Below are 20,719 nucleotides of genomic sequence, written 5' to 3' on the forward strand. Positions count from 1 at the left end.
GGAATATCTGACTTTTCCTTCAAATGTGTGTAAGTTTAAAAATGAAACAAACTTTAATGGCAGCACTGGTTCTGTGCTCTGATAAGCACTGATTTACAACCCCGATTCCAAAAAAGTTGGGACAAAGTACAAATTGTAAATAAAAATGGAATGCAATGATGTGGAAGTTTCAAAATTCCATATTTTATTCAGAATAGAACATAGATGACATATCAAATGTTTAAACTGAGAAAATGTATCATTTAAAGAGAAAAATTAGGTGATTTTAAATTTCATGACAACAACACATCTCAAAAAAGTTGGGACAAGGCCATGTTTCCCACTGTGAGACATCCCCTTTTCTCTTTACAACAGTCTGTAAACGTCTGGGGACTGAGGAGACAAGTTGCTCAAGTTTAGGGATAGGAATGTTAACCCATTCTTGTCTAATGTAGGATTCTAGTTGCTCAACTGTCTTAGGTCTTTTTTGTCGTATCTTCCGTTTTATGATGCGTCAAATGTTTTCTATGGGTGAAAGATCTGGACTGCAGGCTGGCCAGTTCAGTACCCGGACCCTTCTTCTACACAGCCATGATGCTGTAATTGATGCAGTATGTGGTTTGGCATTGTCATGCTGGAAAATGCAAGGTCTTCCCTGAAAGAGACGTCGTCTGGATGGGAGCATATGTTGCTCTAGAACCTGGATATACCTTTCAGCATTGATGGTGTCTTTCCAGATGTGTAAGCTGCCCATGCCACACGCACTAATGCAACCCCATACCATCAGAGATGCAGGCTTCTGAACTGAGCGCTGATAACAACTTGGGTCGTTCTTCTCCTCTTTAGTCCGAATGACACGGCGTCCCTGATTTCCATAAAGAACTTCAAATTTTGATTCGTCTCACCACAGAACAGTTTTCCACTTTGCCACAGTCCATTTTAAATGAGCCTTGGCCCAGAGAAGACGTCTGCGCTTCTGGATCGTGTTTAGATACGGCTTCTTCTTTGAACTATAGAGTTTTAGCTGGCAACGGCGGATGGCACGGTGAATTGTGTTCACAGATAATGTTCTCTGGAAATATTCCTGAGCCCATTTTGTGATTTCCAATACAGAAGCATGCCTGTATGTGATGCAGTGCCGTCTAAGGGCCCGAAGATCACGGGCACCCAGTATGGTTTTCCGGCCTTGACCCTTACGCACAGAGATTCTTCCAGATTCTCTGAATCTTTTGATGATATTATGCACTGTAGATGATGATATGTTCAAACTCTTTGCAATTTGACACTGTCGAACTCCTTTCTGATATTGCTCCACTATTTGTCGGTGCAGAATTAGGGGGATTGGTGATCCTCTTCCCATCTTTACTTCTGAGAGCCGCTGCCGCTCCAAGATGCTCTTTTTATACCCAGTCATGTTAATGACCTATTGCCAATTGACCTAATGAGTTGCAATTTGGTCCTCCAGCTGTTCCTTTTTTGTACCTTTAACTTTTCCAGCCTCTTATTGCCCCGTCCCAACTTTTTTGAGATGTGTTGCTGTCATGAAATTTCAAATGAGCCGATATTTGGCATGAAATTTCAAAATGTCTCACTTTCGACATTTGATATGTTGTCTATGTTCTACTGTGAATACAATATCAGTTTTTGAGATTTGTAAATTATTGCATTCCGTTTTTATTTACAATTTGTACTTTGTCCCAACTTTTTTGGAATTGGGGTTGTAGTTCTCTCAACCTGTGGGTGGAGATATTCAGATCAGGGGGCGATATAATTCTAATGAGCTCCGCTTTGTAAATAAGAAGAGGAGCCAAACTTTTTTGGAATCGGGGTTGTAAAAGACAGTGAGAGTGAGAGCGAAAGTGAGAGCGAGAGTGAGAGCAAAAGCAACAGCAAGAGTGAGAACGAGTGTGAGAGCAACAGCAAGAGTGAGAGCAAGAATGAGAGCAAGAGAAGAGCAACAGCAAGAGCGAGAGTGAGAGCGAGAGTGAGAGCAACAGCGAGAGTAAGAGCGAGAGAAGAAGAGCAACAGTGAGAGTGAGAACAACAGTGAGAGCGATAGTGAGCGTGAGAGTGAGAGTGACAGAGAGAATGAGAGCAAGAGCAAGACTGACAGAGTGAGAGCAAGAGCAAGTGTGAGAGCAACAACAAGAGAGAGCAAGTGTGACAGCGAAAGTGGGAGCAAGAGCGACAGCGAAAGTGGGAGCAAGAGTGAGTGCGAGAGCAACAATGAGAGTGAGAACAACAGCAATACTGAGAGCAAGAATGAGAGCGAGAGAAGAAGAGCAACAGCAAGAGCAAGAATGAGAGTGAGAGCAGCAGTGAGAGAGAGAGAGTGAGAGCAGCAGTGAGAGAGAGAGAGAGTGAGAGCAAGAGCAAGACTGACAGAGTGAGAGCAAGAGCAAGTGTGAGAGCAACAACGAGAGTGAGAGCAAGTGCGACAGCGAAAGTGGGAGCAAGAGCGAGTGCAAGAGCAACAGCGAGAGTGAGAGCAACAGCAAGAGTGAGAGCAAGAATGAGAGCGAGAGAAGAGCAACAGCAAGAGCGAGAATGAGAGTGAGAGCAACAGTGAGAGCGAGAGTGAGAGCAAGAGTGAGAGTGTGAGAGTGAGAGCAACAGTGAGAGTGAGAGCAACAGTGAGAGTGAGTGTGAGAGCAACAGCGAGAGTGAGAGTGAGAGAAGAAGAGCAACAGTGAGAGTGAGAACAAGAGTGAGAGCAAGAGCAACAGTGAGAGCGATAGTGAGCGCGACAGAGAGAGAGTAACAGAGAGAGTGAGAGCAAGAGCGAGTGCAAGAGCAACAACGAGAGTGAGAGCAAGTGTGACAGCGAAAGTGGGAGCAAGAGCAAGTGCGAGAGCAACAACGAGACTGAGAGTGAAAGCGAGTGCGAGAGCAACAACGAGAGCAACAGCGAGAGTGAGAGTGAGAGATACAATGAGAGTGAGAGCAACAGCGAGAGTGAGAGTGAGAGATACAATGAGAGTGAGAGCAACAGTGAGAGTGAGAGATACAATGAGCGTGAGAGCAACAGCGAGAGTGAGAGTGAGAGATACAATGAGAGTGAGAACAACAGCGAGAGTAAGAGTGAGAGATACAATGAAAGTGAGAGATACAATGAGCATGAGAGCAACAGCGAGAGTGAGAGTGAGAGATACAATGAGAGTGAGAGCAACAGTGAGAGTGAGAGATACAATGAGAGTGAGAGCAACAGTGAGAGTGAGAGTGAGAGATACAGTGAGAGTTAGAGCAACAGTGAGAGTGAGAGCAAGAGCAAAAGTGAGAGTGAGTGTAAGCGTGAGACTGACAGTGTATCCTTATTGGCTGATCTCAGCTTCTTGGTCTTTCAGGTAAATAATCTCATTGTGTTTCAGACCACACTCTGACTCAGTCTGACTCACTCTGACCCTCTCTGTCTCTCTCTGGTCACTCTGATTCTCTCTGACTCCCTCAGACTCACTCTGACCCTGCCTGGCTTTCTGTGACTCACTCTGACTCCCACTGACTCTCTCTAACTCACTCTGACTCTCTCTGACTCACTATGACCCTGTCTGACTTGCTCCGACTCACTCTGACTCTCTCTCTCTCTGATGCTGTCTGACTCACTATGACTCTCTAACCCTCTCTGACTCTCTCAGACTCACTCTGACCCTGTCTGACCCTCTCTGACTTACTCTGACCCTGTCTGACTCTCACTGACTGACTCTCACTGACTCTCTCTGACTCACTATGACCCTGTCTGACTCTCTCTCATCTCTCTGACTCTCTCAGACTCACTCTGACCCTCTCTGACTTGCTCTGATTCACTCTGACTCTCTCTCTCTCTGATGCTCTCTGACTCACTATGACTCTCTAATCCTCTCTGACTCTCTCAGAGTCGCTCTGACCCTGTCTGACCCTCTCTGACTCACTCTGACCCTGTCTGACTCACTCTGACTCAGAGAGTTTCAGCCTGAAGCACGATATCGTTTCACTCCGAGGTCTGAGAAGTGACGCTGAGATTTGGACGTCCTCAGACACGAGTCCCACTGAAGGCTCGGGGTCAAATCCAGCTGCTGTCTCAGTTCAGTCGACCTGCACGACCTTGGGGTGAAAGTCACATGACTCCACACTGCACTGCTGAACACAGCACCTTCACACGTTTCCATTTCTTCAGGATTGAATAATTCCACTTTAAGCATGACAGTAAACTAAATATCCAGGTGTTAAACCTGTTTCTACTGTTTTCACTCAGGTCCAGCTTCAACTCGTCTTCATACAAAACACATTCATTTAGTTTTTCATTTTAAACCTTTAATTTTTGCTAAATTTGCCATTAAAATAAGACTTATTTATTTTTAAAAATATCTAGAAATACTATAGCGTTAATAATTTTATATTAGGATTATTTTCATCTGAAGGAACCAGCTGATAAATGGGACTGTATTTAAGATATCCTCATCTGCCGTGATGCGGGGTTTTGTGTTGTTGGTTGTTTTTTTCAGTGTGTGATATACTATACTGTATATAGTATACAGTATAGTATATCACACTATATATATATATATATATATATATATATATATATATATATATATATATAAAACTGTGTGATATACTATACTTTAGTGTGAATCAGGGAGTAAATCCACATCCCAGAATATATCACACAGTGTAGAGATGTACAAATGTGTTGAAAGAAAGAAAGAAAGAAAGAAAGAAAGAAAGAAAGAAAGAAAGAAAGAAAGAAAGAAAGAAAGAAAGTCAATGGACAGAAATATTAGAACTGAGCGAATCAGGACGTGTTTTTAGAAATAATCCAGTGTGAGTTTTAATGAAGTGATGTTTGTCTGAACCCTGAATAATAATCTCGTCATTTGATAAATATTAATTACAACAAAAATTACAATTAAAGAATATATTTATTTCAGGTCAATATGATTTCGAACACAACAAACAATAAAAACGTACACATACTAAAAAAAAACTGGAGAATTAAAATGCAAAAAAAAATGTTAAGTAAATAATACTCTCAATGTTAAAAATTGTTAATTAAAAGCAAAAATGTAAATATTTTTTAATTATACTTATTAAAAATATCCATCATCATTTATCTAAGTGTAAATAAACCTTCAACAACAACAAAACGAGAATAAAAACGTGCAGCTCACTGAGGCATCTATGCAAAGTCCTGAATGCTAATGCTAATGACTATTAATTACTAATTTCAATGAATTGCTAAGAAACTGCTGGAAAGTTGATTAAAGCCTCAAATATTAAGAAGATAATAAAAACTTTCTCCAATCCCAGAACACAGAGTTCATTTTAACGAGGTTTCTTGACAGTCATGTAACAGAGCTCGAAGTTCTAGAAGCTCATTTTCTTGGGCTGTTATTTCTAACTTCATCCCAAACCACAAACCTTCTCAATGTCTTCAGAATAAGTTCACTTCTCTAGCCATGATCTGAGCCGCGACCTCTGCTCTCTGACCTTCAGCTCATCGTCGGGATCATCCAAGCCGCCGAGCTGCCTGCCATGGACATGGGCGGGACCTCTGACCCCTACGTGAAGGTTTACCTCCTGCCCGACAAGAAGAAGAAGTTTGAGACGAAAGTGCACAGGAAGACTCTTAACCCCACCTTCAACGAGCAGTTCACCTTCAAGGTAAGACGTCAGATTCTCTTCCTGAGACACAAGCACAGGGTTAGTTTTAGGATTTTCTGTTTTTGTGTTTTCTTCTGAATTAATCGCAGAGCTCCTGGGATCAAATCTGTCGTGTTTTCTCTGAGGAACCTGACTGATGAATCGTGTTCTCCTGATCTCATGGTGCTGATATACATTCCTGATATCCTCAGTGTAACTTTCAGCATTTCCTGTATTTTATTTTTTCTTCTCCTCCTCCAAAAATACCTGATATATAAATCTGGAATGACTGACAGTTCCGTAGATGATATTATCACTGACTCCCTTGAAGCCCCGCCCCTTCACGTGATCTTACATTAGATGATAAACATCTCACTGTGAAAGAACCCTCACTGTATTAATGATCAGCCTGAGGAGAAACACGGAGGGCAAGAAAACCTCTGCATCGTCTCCACCCACTGAGACACACCGAGACACCCGTAGAATTAGCTGCTCCTCCGTTAGGACTTGCGAGTCATATTTTTCATCTTTTCTTTGCTACGTCTGTGATGAAGGCTCACGTCAGTGAACGTTCAGTGCAGCACCACAGCATCAAAGCCAAACAGCTTCATCGGTGCAGAGCGGATTTGCAGCTGGACATGTGTACGTAGCTTTAGCAATGTTTTAGCTGGTGTTCAGCTAATATCAGACGCATAATGAGCTAATATCAGAGAAGTAGAATGATCGGAGATGCCACCAAAAAAAGAGTTTGGCTAGAAATGTTCAGAACACGTTGCACCGAGTCTGAAAGGTGCCACAGAAAGAAATGTTAACTATTTTAAGTTCTCTGAGGATGAAATTGAAGGTATGTGACTTTGTTCAGGGTGGAAAATGTCCAAATTTGGTTTTGATTTTCGTCCTTCAGGGTCAAAGATGACCATGACTTCAATTTGGTGGGTGGTGATTGTAGGTCTACCCTGAGTTGGCCTAGTGGTTAGCGTGTCCGCCTCTCGATCGGGAGATCACGAGTTCTACTCATGGTCGGCTGCCATCTGGCAAGGCATGCTGCAATACAGATTTGAGTGGGGAGTCAAACTCTTGCAGTTACCAGAGGACCTGCCCCCCACTGTAACCCTAGCAACGGAAATGGAGATCGGCGCTGCCCTATGCGCCACATAGCGTGGGAAGGACTTTGATTTGATTTGATTGTAGGTCTGGAGGTGACTGATGAGGCCAATCCGGGCTTTGAAGGTACGTCCACATATTGATGTTCTACATGCCAAGGTTGAGTACCTTCACTATCTTTTTGTTGTATTTGGACCGCTGAGTGTGATCCCCACCAGCCACAGTGTGCTGGCCAGGGTGAGGTGGAGCAAGCTATGTTTGGGGCACCTTTTCTAGCCCCTTCCTCCATGGAAGTGTGTAGAGCGAATCCTAAACAGGGCTGCTCAGACACCCAGGGGGCTACTGAACCCTGCTGGTGCTTCATTCCAGCAGAGAGCGACCATATGCCCTGGGCTGCCTGTGTGCAGGTTTGTGACGAACCTGCTGCTTCATCACTTGCCTATCGCCACAGGACTTGAATTTGAAGTCATGACTTGGATTAGAGTGAGGAAGAGTTGTGCAAGCATCAGCCTCACTCTCTCGTCCCGACCTTACTGGGTCCAGGGATAAGACAGAATCAAGACGGCTGGAGCTGGGTCAGGATGCAGTGGATGGCCAACAATGTTCTACATGTTGCACTGTGCCCTGATCGCACTCCACAAACGCTTTGCTGGGTCCACCTTCCTGCCCGTTGAACCACCAGACGGCGGTCTCTTCCATGCAGTCTGCCTAGTCCAGTTTTTGGTTGTAACCCTGACCAGGGAAGCAGGGGGTTGCTAGTGCTTGCTCAAGGCACCACACCAGGCAAGTAGAGGGAAGGAGATGCCTTACTACTCCATTGCATAGCAGTCAAGGATGGCACATGCCCACTGCCCTAAGATGTGGTTGTACACATCCATTTACAGCCCTGTGATTGTGTGTGACTAGGGCGTGATCGTTTGTAGCAGCTGTGCACTCTGGGAAACGTCATACGGAAATCCAACAGCACAGGACGTTTCTTTGAATGGGACACAGTCAGGAAAATAAAACGATCCTCTGTGTCCATAAGCTACATCATCGTGCTGTCTCGTTAGCTGTGTTAGCTACTTGGAGCTTGCTAATATGCATTTGCATTTCAAACGTCACTGGGCTATTGCTATAGATCTCAACAGCAGCCCAAAGTTGTTCGCTAACTATGAACCATTCCATGTAAGATGATCTGGATGAGCTGGTTTCCTGACTGAGAGCAGGGTCACGGTCCACTCTGGGCACTGAACGCCGGGGAGCTCCACGGCAGCAGTGGGTGTAGTTTCATTTAACCACGTCTCACTGAAAGAGAAAGCAGAGTCGTTGAAAAGTTAGCAGCAGATCCAATTCGAGCATTTTATTCCTGAGTGAGTGCACGTTGTAGAGAAGTCTGGCAGGGAGCGCCGGGTAAAAGCCACAGCGTGTCCCATCAGCTCTCCGGCTCGGGGCCTTGAGCACAGTGGGTTGGTGAATCCAAAGAGATTGGTGAGTTTCTCTGGAGATGTTCCACAGGTATGTGAAGAGTCTTTTGTACCTGATGTACAGGAGCTCATTCTGGTCAAAAATCCACGTCTCTGAAGCTTGCGAGACCTCAGCATCACTTTGTTCCTTGGAGGACGGTAGTTAGTGCGTCAGAAATGTTGAGGTTTCAGCTGTGAAGGTCCATGATGGATGGATGGATGGATGGATGGATGGATGGATGGATGACTGTCACCAATATATTCTGGCCTAGAATGTGGGCTGGTTTATGCAAATTTTGGTCTGTGAATATTAATAAATCTGGACTGTTATGAAACACTGCAGGATTTTGGAGTTGGCCCGTTTTGCTGCTCTCTTCAGCGTTTGCATGATTTGCATTTCAAAGACGAGGCAAAAGTGTTTGAGGCTCACAGTGTTTCAGTTCCATGAGAAACTACTCTTTCAGCTCAACCATGAGGAAAACAGACGACTCAGATTTCTGTGGCTCCTGTAATGAAACATCTCCCGCTTTCTGCAAGAGGCGTAAGATGCACCATTTGTAAAAGGACTATATCAAAAATGTTAGGGTTGTTGTTGTTTACTGTTTGCTATTTTTAACTCCACCCACTTCCAGGAGAAAAGGCAGTCTGCTTCACTGAACACCGGCAGCTGGAGCAGGAAATAATACACGTGAAATAATACAATCAAACATACTGAGACTGATTAAAGATCTGTGTGTGTGTGTGTGTGTGTGTGTGTGTGTGTGTGTGTGTGTGTGTGTGTGTGTGTGTGTGTGTGTGTGTTATCTCTCTGCTGGACGATGAAGCAGTTTGTCACTGAGCTGAAACAGTCGTCTTTTATAATGAGTTTGGTTTGACAAACAGCTCAATTGGAGGCAATCAAGTATCTCACACTCTCTCGCTCTCACACACACACACACACACACACACACACAGAGAGAGAGAGAGCGATTAAATTATTTTAGCTTTAAAGTAAAAAGGCCAGTGAAAGTTTACAGTATGATTAGTGTGTAATGTCATGGAGCAGGTACACACACACACACACACACACACACACACACACACACACACACACACTGCTAATGTGTTGACCTGGAAAAGAGCACTCCTCACTTTTCTATGAATACTGATGTGGGAATGAAACGATTTAATGTTGATTGTGTTCTCCGATGAGCCGTCTCTCTCTCTCACACACACACACACACACACACACACACACACACACTTTCTCTCTCTCTGTCTCTCTCTCTCTGCCTGTCTTTCTCTCTCTCTCTGACTCTGAGATGTAATCATGTTCGTCCCTTTGCTCCTGCTGCGCCTCTGATTTTTTCACCACACGACATGTTAAAAGGAAAAAAGAATTCATCCAACTTCGCACACAATCTCATCAGTTCTCTTTTTTCCAAATCGGAATCTTTTTGCTTTTTGTATACAATTTATTTCACACATGTTGAACAGGTGGCGGCACGGTGGTGTAGTGGTTAGCGGTGTCGCCTCGCAGCAAGAAGGTCCGGGTTCGAGCCCCGTGGCCGGCGAGGGCCTTTCTGTGCGGAGTTTGCATGTTCTCCCCGTGTCCACGTGGGTTTCCTCCGGGTGCTCCGGTTTCCCCCACAGTCCAAAGACATGCAGGTTAGGTTAACTGGTGACTCTAAATTGAGCGTAGGTGTGAATGTGAGTGTGAATGGTTGTCTATGTGTCAGCCCTGTGATGACCTGGCGACTTGTCCAGGGTGTACCCCGCCTTTCGCCCGTAGTCAGCTGGGATAGGCTCCAGCTCGCCTGCGACCCTGTAGAACAGGATAAAGCGGCTAGAGATAATGAGATGAGATGTTGAACAGGTTTGTGTTATAATTTGTGACATGGATAAGATGTAAAACATCTGGTTAAACATCTGCTACCTGAAATATCCAGTTTAAATCAGCCTTCAGGTACAAAATTAGTGTTTGTGTTACTCAGCTTTATCTCATCTCATTATCTCTAGCCGCTTTATCCTTCTACAGGGTCGCAGGCGAGCTGGAGCCTATCCCAGCTGACTACAGGCGAAAGGCGGGGTACACCCTGGACAAGTCGCCAGGTCATCACAGGGCTGACACATAGACACAGACAACCATTCACACTCACATTCACACCTACGGTCAATTTAGAGTCACCAGTTAACCTAACCTGCATGTCTCTGGACTGTGGGGGAAACCGGAGCACCCGGAGGAAACCCACGCGGACACGGGGAGAACATGCAAACTCCGCACAGAAAGGCCCTCGCCGACTCAGCTTTATTATTATTATTATTATTATTTTATACTCTGTAGCTCAAATAAAACTGTGTGTAAAATGTGTAAACTTGATAAATACTTCAGCGAAAAGAAATGAAAATAAGCTGATTAAATGTTATACACAAGGTTATATGGAGAATTAGCGTCTTTCCCTTGAGCCCAGTTCCTGACGGAAAAATGACATTTGTCTCAGCATTCGCATGTCATCAGCATGTGATCGATACGTGATCAGATATGAAAGTACATTTCAATATGTTGTGCTCTAAAAGTGCACATTTGTGATCATGTGAAAATCATCTATAAAAATAAACTTGAAAATAAATTAAATAATACTTAAAATAAATAATTTGAGTAAAAAAAATCACATTTGACAAGAAAAAATAGTGTTAAAACCGTCAATAAATTGAATAAATTGAGAAATAGATGAAAATAATTGTTCGTGAAAATGAGTAAATAAATAAATAAATGGTCTAAAAATCCCATGTTAATACAAATAAATATTTATTTATTAATATTTAATGAAATGTTTAAAAGAAACATATGAAATGAAAGCACTTGATTACTGATTGAATCTGCTGCTGTGAATCATAAATTACTTTCAGTCAATTTACTTTTCCAAGTTTGATGAACTTTTAATGAGTTGAGTAAATAAACCGTGATGCGAATGAGGAAATGTTCCATGTTTACAGTGTTACAGAATGTTCAGGTTTATAACGTGGATGTAAAACACTTTCTCCATGAAAGCTCATGCACTTGTTTAAACATCTCTAACAAACATCATCAACAAGGCTCACGATGAAAGGTCACTTTGAGAAACTTGACGAAGTGAACGAGGTCAGAAATCCTCCTGGTGTTTGGAGATCTGACATAAAACAGTGATGTCAGTGGAGTTCAGTTTCCTCCACCTGGTATTTCCACCGTCTGTGAGAAAAACCCTGAACATCTGGAGGAACATCAGGGTGGTGGAGAGGAATGACGGGAGGGTTAATGTTTCCTCTGCTCTTCTGGCAGGTTCCGTACACAGAGCTGGGAGGAAAAACTCTGGTGATGACGGTGTACGATTTCGACCGTTTCTCCAAACACGATGCTATAGGAGACGTTAAAGTGCCGATGAACAAGGTGGACTTCAGTCATGTGACCGAGGAGTGGCGGGATCTCCAGAGCGCCGAGAAAGAGGAAGTAAGAATATGATTCATTTGAACACATGACACGGATTATTCATATATACATTTAAATTATTCACTGTTATTATATAACATTTAAAATTTAAAAATTCCATCCATCAAACACCAACACTGGCCATCAAATACCAACACTGGCCATCAAATACCAACACTGACCATTAACACCAGCGTTCATCATCAAACACCAACACTGGCCATTAAACACCAACATTCATCATCAAACACCAACACTGACCATCAAACACCAACGTTCATCATCAAACACCAACACTGGCCATTAAACACCAACATTCATCATCACACACCAACGTTCATCATCAAAAACCAACATTCTACATCAAACACCAACACTCTACATCAAATACCAACATTCTCCATTAAACATCAACAATGTCCATCAAACACCAACATTCACCATCAAACACCAACATTCTCCATCAAACACCAACACTGACATTAAACACCAACATTCTCCATCAAACATCAACAATGACCATCAAACACCAACATTCTCCATCAAACATCAACAATGACCATCAAACACCAACACTGACCAACAAACACCAACATTCTCCATCAAACATCAACAATGACCATCAAACACCAACATTCTCCATCAAACATCAACAATGACCATCAAACACCAACATTCTCCATCAAACATCAACAATGACCATCAAACACCAACACTGACCAACAAACACCAACATTCTCCATCAAACATCAACAATGACCATCAAACACCAACATTCTCCATCAAACATCAACAATGACTATCAAACACCAACATCCTCCATCAAACAACAATACTGACCATCAAACAACAATACTGACCATCAAACAACAATGCTGACCATCAAACACCAACACTGACCATCAAACACCAACATTCACCATCAAACACCAACACTGACCATCAAAAACTAACATTCTCATCAAAAACCAACACTGAGGGGGCATCGTGGCTCAGGTGGATAAGGCACCATACCATAAATCCGGGGACCCGGGTTCGATTCCGACTCGAGGTCATTTCCCGATCCCTCCCCGTCTCTCTCTCCCGCTCATTTCCTGTCTCTACACTGTCCTATCCAATAAAGGTGAAAAAATCTTTAAAAAAAAAACTGACCATCAAACACCAACACTAACCATTAAACACCAACATTCATCATCAAACACTGACCAACAAAAACCAACATTCTCCCTCAAATGCCAACACTGACCATCAAAAACTAATATTCTCATCAAACATGAACACTTTCCATCAAACACCAACACTGACCATTAAACACCAACATTCATCATCAAACACCAACACTGACCAACAAAAACCAACATTCTCCATCAAACGCCAACACTGACTGTCAAACACCAACATTCACCATCAAACACCAACAGTGACCATCAAAAACTAATATTCTCATCAAACACCAACACTGACCATCAAATACCAACATTCTCCATCAAACACCAACACTGACCATCAAACACCAACACTGACCGTCAAGCATCAACATTCTCCATCAAACATCAACATTCACCTTTAAACCAACACTGACAAACACTAACACTCACCATGAAACACAAAAAAACACTTTAACAAACTCCAACAAATGCAAAATGCTCTCCAACATTTAAACACCACTCAGTATTTAGTAAAGGCATAAAGAGGAGTAGAATACCTGATGACCCAAATGATGAACCAGTGTTAATGAAGGAGAACGTTCTGGACTCCTTATAGTCACACACAGGCTCAACACAGCAGTGCAGTGTTTGGGGTGGTTGGTGTTTGTTAGAGAATATTGGATTAATATGTTTATATGTGTTTGAGATGAAGCACTCGTGGATAAAATGGTTTTAAACACTGCTATGCTTCAATACTCGTGTTTAATAATCACTGCATCAACACCATACGACTGAGTTGTGCAGTTCAAAGTGGTTTTGGAAACAAGACTTGAGGATCGCAGAGCAATCCATCTCACAGGAAAATGTCACTTAATCAGCCATCTGTGGAGCACGCCCATTAATAAACGTGTGACTTCCCTTGCACGGGTTCAGGAGATTCAATTTTCATGCTAAATGTCATGGTTTGTAGTGTTTAAGCGCTGGTTGTCAGGGGAACCTTGTTTTTGTGAGATGGTATGGTTTCTGGAAAGGTCAATTATTCTTCAAGCGGTGGTGGTGATGGAGGGGAAAAAACAAGATGGAGATGGAAAGAGCAAAGTGTCGATACAGAGCTGAGTCCTGAAGAGTTCAGTCCACTCCAAACAGAGACGGCGAGAGGAAACACTGATCAAACACTTTAAAATATCTTTACATATCTAATCCTGGGCCTGAAGAGTTCTCCTGCAGGCCACTGTTTGGAGAAACCATCCCATAATTATATCTCCATAAATACATCTACTGAGAGCCAGGGTAGACGTCAGGGCGGGGCTGTTTCTCACCTCCATCGCTAAATACCGAGTGTTTAAACACCTGTCAGGAGAAGCAGAGAAGAAGCTCAGATTAGTGGAGAAACACCAGGTGTAAGATCTGGAGGGCAGTGGGTTGGAGAGGAGCTCCAAATTCAATAAACAGCCTTTTAACTAAATAAAATAAAATTTAATTACAGTCTAAATACAAATGTAATATAACTTAATATTTAAAAAAACAATTAAATAAATAGACTATTATAGGCTTTTAAATAAATATATTAAATTAAGTGATTACATTGAATTCTTCTAATTATCATAAATACAGTCAGTAAATAAACTCCGCTCCAGATTATTTCTTTATTAAATGGAAATATGGCTAAGAAAATTATTATTATTATTATTATTATTATTATTATTATTATTAGAGTAATACTGTACGTGGCTCTATGTTCCTCTCAGATGCCCCTAAGGTGGAGATCTTGTCCTCTGCTGCAACAAAAACACAAACGCTCACAAAAACAACACAACTCATTTTTTCTTCATTTTCTGAAGAGCTACAGTTTCTCACTTCCTCCATCTCACTTGTTCCAAACAATCCTCCTTCGAAGCGTCACTTCAGAAGTCACCTGAAATCCTCTCTCAATCTCTCACTCTCTCTCTCTCACTCACTCACTCACTCTCTCACTCACTCACTCACTCACTCACTCACTCACACACTTTCACTCATTCACTCTCTCACACTCTCTCACACACTCTCTCTCACTCTCACTCATTCACTCTCTCACACTCACTCACTCACTCACACACTTTCACTCATTCACTCTCTCACACTCACTCACACTCTCTCTCACTCACTCACTCACTCACTCACTCACTCACTCACACACTTTCACTCATTCACTCTCTCACACTCACTCACACACTCTCTCTCACTCTCACTCATTCACTCTCTCACTCACTCTCTCACACACTTTCACTCATTCACTCTCTCACACACTCTTTCATTCTTTCTCACTCTCACTCACTCACTTTTTAACACTATCTCATTCTCTCTCTCACACACACACTCACTCACTCTCTCTCACACACTCTCTCACACACTCACTCTTTCACTCTCACACACTCATTCTCACTCACTCACTTTTTAACACTATATCACTCTGTCTCACTCTCACATTCTCTCTCTCACTCACTCACTCACTCTCTTATTCTCACTCTCACACTCATTCTCTCTCACTCACTTTTTAACACTATCTCACTGTCTCTCTCACTCACATTCTCTCTCTCACTCACTCACTTTTTAACACTATCTCACTCTGTCTCTCACACTCTCTCACACACACTCTCACTCACTAACTCTCACACACTCTTATTCTCACTCACTCACTCACTTTTTAACACTATCTCACTCTGTCGCTCACTCTCACGTTCACTCACTCTCACTCACTCTCTCTCTTACTCGCTCTCTCACTCTCACACTCTCTCATTCTCTCTCACTCTCTCACTCACTTTTTAACACTATTTCACTCTGTATCTCACTCTCACATTCTCTCACTCACTCACTCACTCACTCACTCTCTTACACTCTCACACTCTCATTCTCTCTCACTCACTTTCACTCACTCTCTTACTCACACTCTCTCATTCTCTCTCACTCTCACATTCTCTATCTCACTCTCTCTTACTCTCTCACTCACTTTTTAACACTATCTCACTCTCTCTCACATTCTCTCACTCTCTCACTCTCTCTCACTCTCACATTCTCTCACTCTATCACTCACTCACTCTCACACTCATTCTCACTCACTCTCACACTCACTCACTCTCACACTCACTCACTCTCACATTCTCTCTCACTCTCACTGATGCTCACTCTCTCTCACTTATTGTCTCATTCTTTCTCACCTCTCTTTCACTCTCTCTCACTCTCTCATTCTCTGTCTCTCATTCTCTCACTCTCTCTCTCTCACAAACATTTTCTCTCTCTGAAAGAACAAGGGAGAAAATGAGTGAGAAATTATGTTTTTTTCAAAGAGACTCGTTTCTTTTTCTTCTCTAGCAGCTGCTGAGTTGTTTTTTTTTCTGTTGAAGAAGAAGAAATAGCTCAAATAATTTCAGATACTCGGCACTGAACTATTGAATTGCTCAGATATGAGAATAATTGGATCTTTTTTCTGAGTCATGACAAAGAAAAATCTTATAAAAGCAAAGAGAAATAAAAGCAAAAATGCATTGATGTTTTATTCAGAGAAAACGAGAAAGAAATCAGATATGAAATGTCAGAATAATCACAAAAAACTGACAATCTGTATTATCCTCAAATTAAGCCATTTTACTGATTTGTTTGTTTGTGCACAGTTTATTCAGAGCAAATCTGTCCTGTATGTCCACACCAGGTTCTGATGGAAAGTTTCAGAAGAACCCGGTATGGTGTGTGTTGAGAAACCTGAAGCCTGAGTTCAGTTTACTCTGAGAGATTGTTATAAAAAACTGGACTAAAGCTTCTGTAACGTAACCATCGCCTGACCGGATCAACTGCAAACTTTATCTACAAAACATAAACATTGCAGTTAAAATGTACTTTTATTAAACTTTATAAGAACCTTTTTTCAGCCCAGTGAGTTTGTAGCTTCAAGACTTTCACACAACTGGAGGTGCTTTAAATTTCACCTTCGTACCAAAAGTTATGAATTTACTTCGTTTATAATTCATTTGTTAATTCGTTAATCAATTACTTTGTGTTCTGAGTGAGCACTAATTAATTAATGAATTAATCACAATAATGTCTATACAGTAAAAAGTTTACATAAACAAATAGATTTTTAAAAATGATAAGCAGACCTAAAATACACCCTTGAGGATCTCCCCGTCTAATAGACTGAAGCAGTGACGGAGTAACATCCAGATTTTTTTTCCTTCAATTCCATGACTGGTAAAATATTCAGTAGTTGATCTTACAGGTTTGTGGAGCTCCTTCTCTTCTGAGCAGGGAATCCTGTGTTTGCTGAAGTTCTAACATTATGTGACGTTTCTGTATTAAAATAAAAAATAAATTGTGAAATATAAAATAAAGTGGTGGCACGGTGGTGTAGTGGTTAGCGCTGTCGCCTCACAGCAAGAAGGTCCGGGTTCGAGCCCCGGGGCCGGCGAGGGCCTTTCTGTGTGGAGTTTGCATGTTCTCCCCGTGTCCGCGTGGGTTTCCTCCGGGTGCTCCGGTTTCCCCCACAGTCCAAAGACATGCAGGTTAGGTTAACTGGTGACTCTAAATTGAGCGTAGGTGTGAATGTGAGTGTGAATGGTTGTCTGTGTCTATGTGTCAGCCCTGTGATGACCTGGCGACTTGTCCAGGGTGTACCCCGCCTTTCACCCGTAGTCAGCTGGGATAGGCTCCAGCTTGCCTGCGACCCTGTAGAACAGGATACAGCGGCTACAGATAATGAGATGAGATAAAATAAAGTGAACTGATGGAGAGTTTTCCAAAAACTAAAAAAAAAAAAAATTATCGCTCTCCTCAAGATGATTTCCTTCTTTAATCATTGATAAAAAGCTCAAAACAGAAAAAAAAACCTTCCCTTTATTTTACTTGACAGTCTTGTGAGTTTCAAACCACAATATATTTAAACATCAATTACCAACGTTCTAATAAGAGAAATAAAGTATATAGACTGGATATTGTTGAGATTTTTTTTTTTTTTGCTATGGATCTTCGAACAGCTGCGTCGAATAAAACCCATCTGCTGTATGTAAAGAAAAAAGAAAATAATAAATAAAGTTAGAGAATAAAAATGAATGAGAAGCAGATGTATAAAATAAGTGTAAAGCAGCTGCTGCAGGAGACCAGCTGGAACTCGTGTGCTCATCTTTCCTGTTCCTTCACAGCAAGAGAAGCTGGGTGATATCTGTTTCTCTCTGCGCTACGTTCCCACCGCCGGCAAACTGACCGTCGTCATCCTGGAGGCCAAGAACCTGAAGAAGATGGACGTCGGAGGTCTTTCAGGTGAGTTCTTGGTTTTCTAACCTGTGATTAGTGTGTGATTAGACCAGGAACGCAAGCTAGGGGAAGTGCTTATTAGCCCAGCGTTCATGCTAATTCACATCAGCCTTAAAACAACCGAACGTGAACTTCGCGCCTTCGTTTAGAGGACTTTTAGTTTCTTTTGAAAGTCCTCTATCACAACTATCCACAATATAGCTCGATATACACTTCCTGGCCACTTTATTAGGAACACCCCTCCATCCACCTGCTGTTTTCTGCAGTTCTCTAATCAGCCGATCCCTCGACATAAAATCACGCAGTTCACGACGTTCAAACATCAGAACGGGAAAAATTGTGATCTCAATTTTTGTGCGCCTTTCTTTCTTTCACTGTGGCATGGGTGTTGGTTTGAGCCAGATGAGTATGAGTATTTCAGAAGCTGCGGATCTCCTCCTGGGGTTTTCACACACAACAGTCTGTAGAGTTTACACAGAATGGTGCAGAAAACAAAAAACATCACCGAGTGAGTGAGTGAGTGAGCGACAGTTCTGTGGGTGGAAACAAACGCCTTGTCGATAAGAGAGCTCAGAGGATTCGAGGTGGTTCGAGCTTTTTTGCCACGAAGGATATAGTAACTCATATAATCACTCTTTACAACCGTGGTGAGCAGAAAAGCATCTCAGCATGCAACAGGAGAAAGAAGAACACACTGGGTTCCACTCCTGCAGCCAAGAACAGGGATCTTAGAACTAGCTAGAGATTGTGAGTAAAGTCACAGTAATTTGCCCTGGCTGTCCTTTGTCAACTGAAGGTCAAGGAAAAGTTGCGCCCTGCCGTCCTGAGCAAAATAAAAACTGACTGGAAAAAAATTCCGTTTCTCACTCGTTTATCATTCCGGATCAGTGATCCAGATCAGCACCAAAAGTCATAGCAACATAATTCAGCCCAGAAGTATTCTTCATGTGAAATGTGATGATGACTGGTTGAAAACTGAGGGAGAAATAGCATCCTAAACAAACATCAGACGAAGAAGAAGAAGAAAGATCCTGAGTGAGAGTAACAATGTGCATCAGCGCTGCTCGCGCAAATTAATTAATCAAGAACAGGTTCCTATGAAAGTGGCCGGTGAGTGGACACCACTAGTCACCTTAGGCATGTATGTTGATTTTCAGACTCCACATGTTCTGTTTTGCACATTTTTACACTCATAACATATGTTTTTACTACACGGGGTTCATTTATAGTGCCTTGCATAAGTATCCCCCTCCCCCCCCCCGTTAAATTTCCTTACATTTACTAGCACTGCAGTGTGAAACTGAACTGGACTTAACATCATGAACCTACACAAAATATCAATAAATAGTGATTTACAACATTATTTACAAATTAGAACCATAAAATTTGTGATTGCATAAATATTCACCCCCACCCAATTCATTCCCGCGCAACCATTTCCCATCAGAAGATGTCATTCATCTCATCTCATCTCATTATCTGTAGCCGCTTTATCCTGTTCTACAGGGTCGCAGGCGAGCTGGAGCCTATCCCAGCTGACTACGGGCGAAAGGCGGGGTACACCCTGGACAAGTCGCCAAGTCATCACAGGGCTGACACATAGACACAGACAACCATTCACACTCACATTCACACCTACGCTCAATTTAGAGTCACCAGTTAACCTAACCTGCATGTCTTTGGACTGTGGGGGAAACCGGAGCACCCGGAGGAAACCCACGCGGACACGGGGAGAACATGCAAACTCCGCACAGAAAGGCCCTCGCCGGCCACGGGGCTCGAACCCAGACCTTCTTGCTGTGAGGCGACAGTGCTAACCACTACACCACCGTGCCACCACTGAAGATGTCATTACGGTAGTTAAACGGAGTTGAGCTGTGTGTGAGATTAACGTGTCACATGACCTCAGTACGAGTGCTGGAAGAACCCATCGTGTGTTAGAGAACATATCTAAACACACAGCATCAACAAGACCGAGGAGCTATTAAAACAAATCCTGGAAGAGTATCGATCAGAGTTTGGATAATTTTTTTGTTTGTTTTATGCAAATCCCAGGCTGCACGGTGGTGTAGTGGTTAGCGCTGTCGCCTCACAGCAAGAAGGTCCTGGGTTCGAGCCCCGTGGCCGGCGAGGGCCTTTCTGTGCGGAGTTTGCTTGTTCTCCCCGTGTCCGCGTGGGTTTCCTCTGGGTGCTCCGGTTTCCCCCACAGTCCAAAGACATGCAGGTTAGGTTAACTGGTGACTCTAAATTGACCGTAGGTGTGAATGAGATGAGATGTAAATCCCAAATTTTAAGTGACGTTCAGTCTGTTATTAAAAATATAAAAAATACAGAACAAAAACTACAACTCTGTTTAGAGGAAACCAGCTTCCAAAAGTCAGTGACTGGGATTAAAGCGGGGATTAGTCAGAGAAGCAGCATCCAGTCGGACAAGAGTAACTCTCGACATGATGCTAACACCACCGCGCTTCACCATGGGGGTGAGCAGTGTTCGGTTTACATCAAAATGTAACCAAGACTAGAAAGTTCAGTTTTGGTCTCATCATCACAGTTGCTTGTCTGACTAATCCCCTCTTTTATCCGCTCACTGGCTCTTGGTGGACGGCGCCCTCTAAGCAGAGATGCGGTTATGCTGTATTCTTTTCGCTGTTCATTCATTTGTTTAAAAAAAAATGTATTTATTTTTTGACATATTAACTTTT

General features: G+C 42.5%; 1 protein-coding gene across 2 annotated transcripts in view; it reads left to right on the forward strand.

Moving 5' to 3' along the window:
* syt1a (synaptotagmin Ia) overlaps positions 1–20,719 on the forward strand; it is a 183,920-nt gene that overhangs the window by 141,849 nt on the left and 21,352 nt on the right. For both annotated transcript variants that reach the window (XM_060903782.1, XM_060903783.1), the window contains exons 5-7: positions 5,449–5,616; positions 11,443–11,610; positions 17,906–18,023. In XM_060903782.1, coding sequence (XP_060759765.1) covers positions 5,449–5,616; positions 11,443–11,610; positions 17,906–18,023 — 454 coding nt within the window. The remainder of the gene's footprint in view (positions 1–5,448; positions 5,617–11,442; positions 11,611–17,905; positions 18,024–20,719) is intronic.

Source organism: Neoarius graeffei, chromosome 21 (assembly GCF_027579695.1).
Source record: "Neoarius graeffei isolate fNeoGra1 chromosome 21, fNeoGra1.pri, whole genome shotgun sequence".
Taxonomy (NCBI): domain Eukaryota; kingdom Metazoa; phylum Chordata; class Actinopteri; order Siluriformes; family Ariidae; genus Neoarius; species Neoarius graeffei.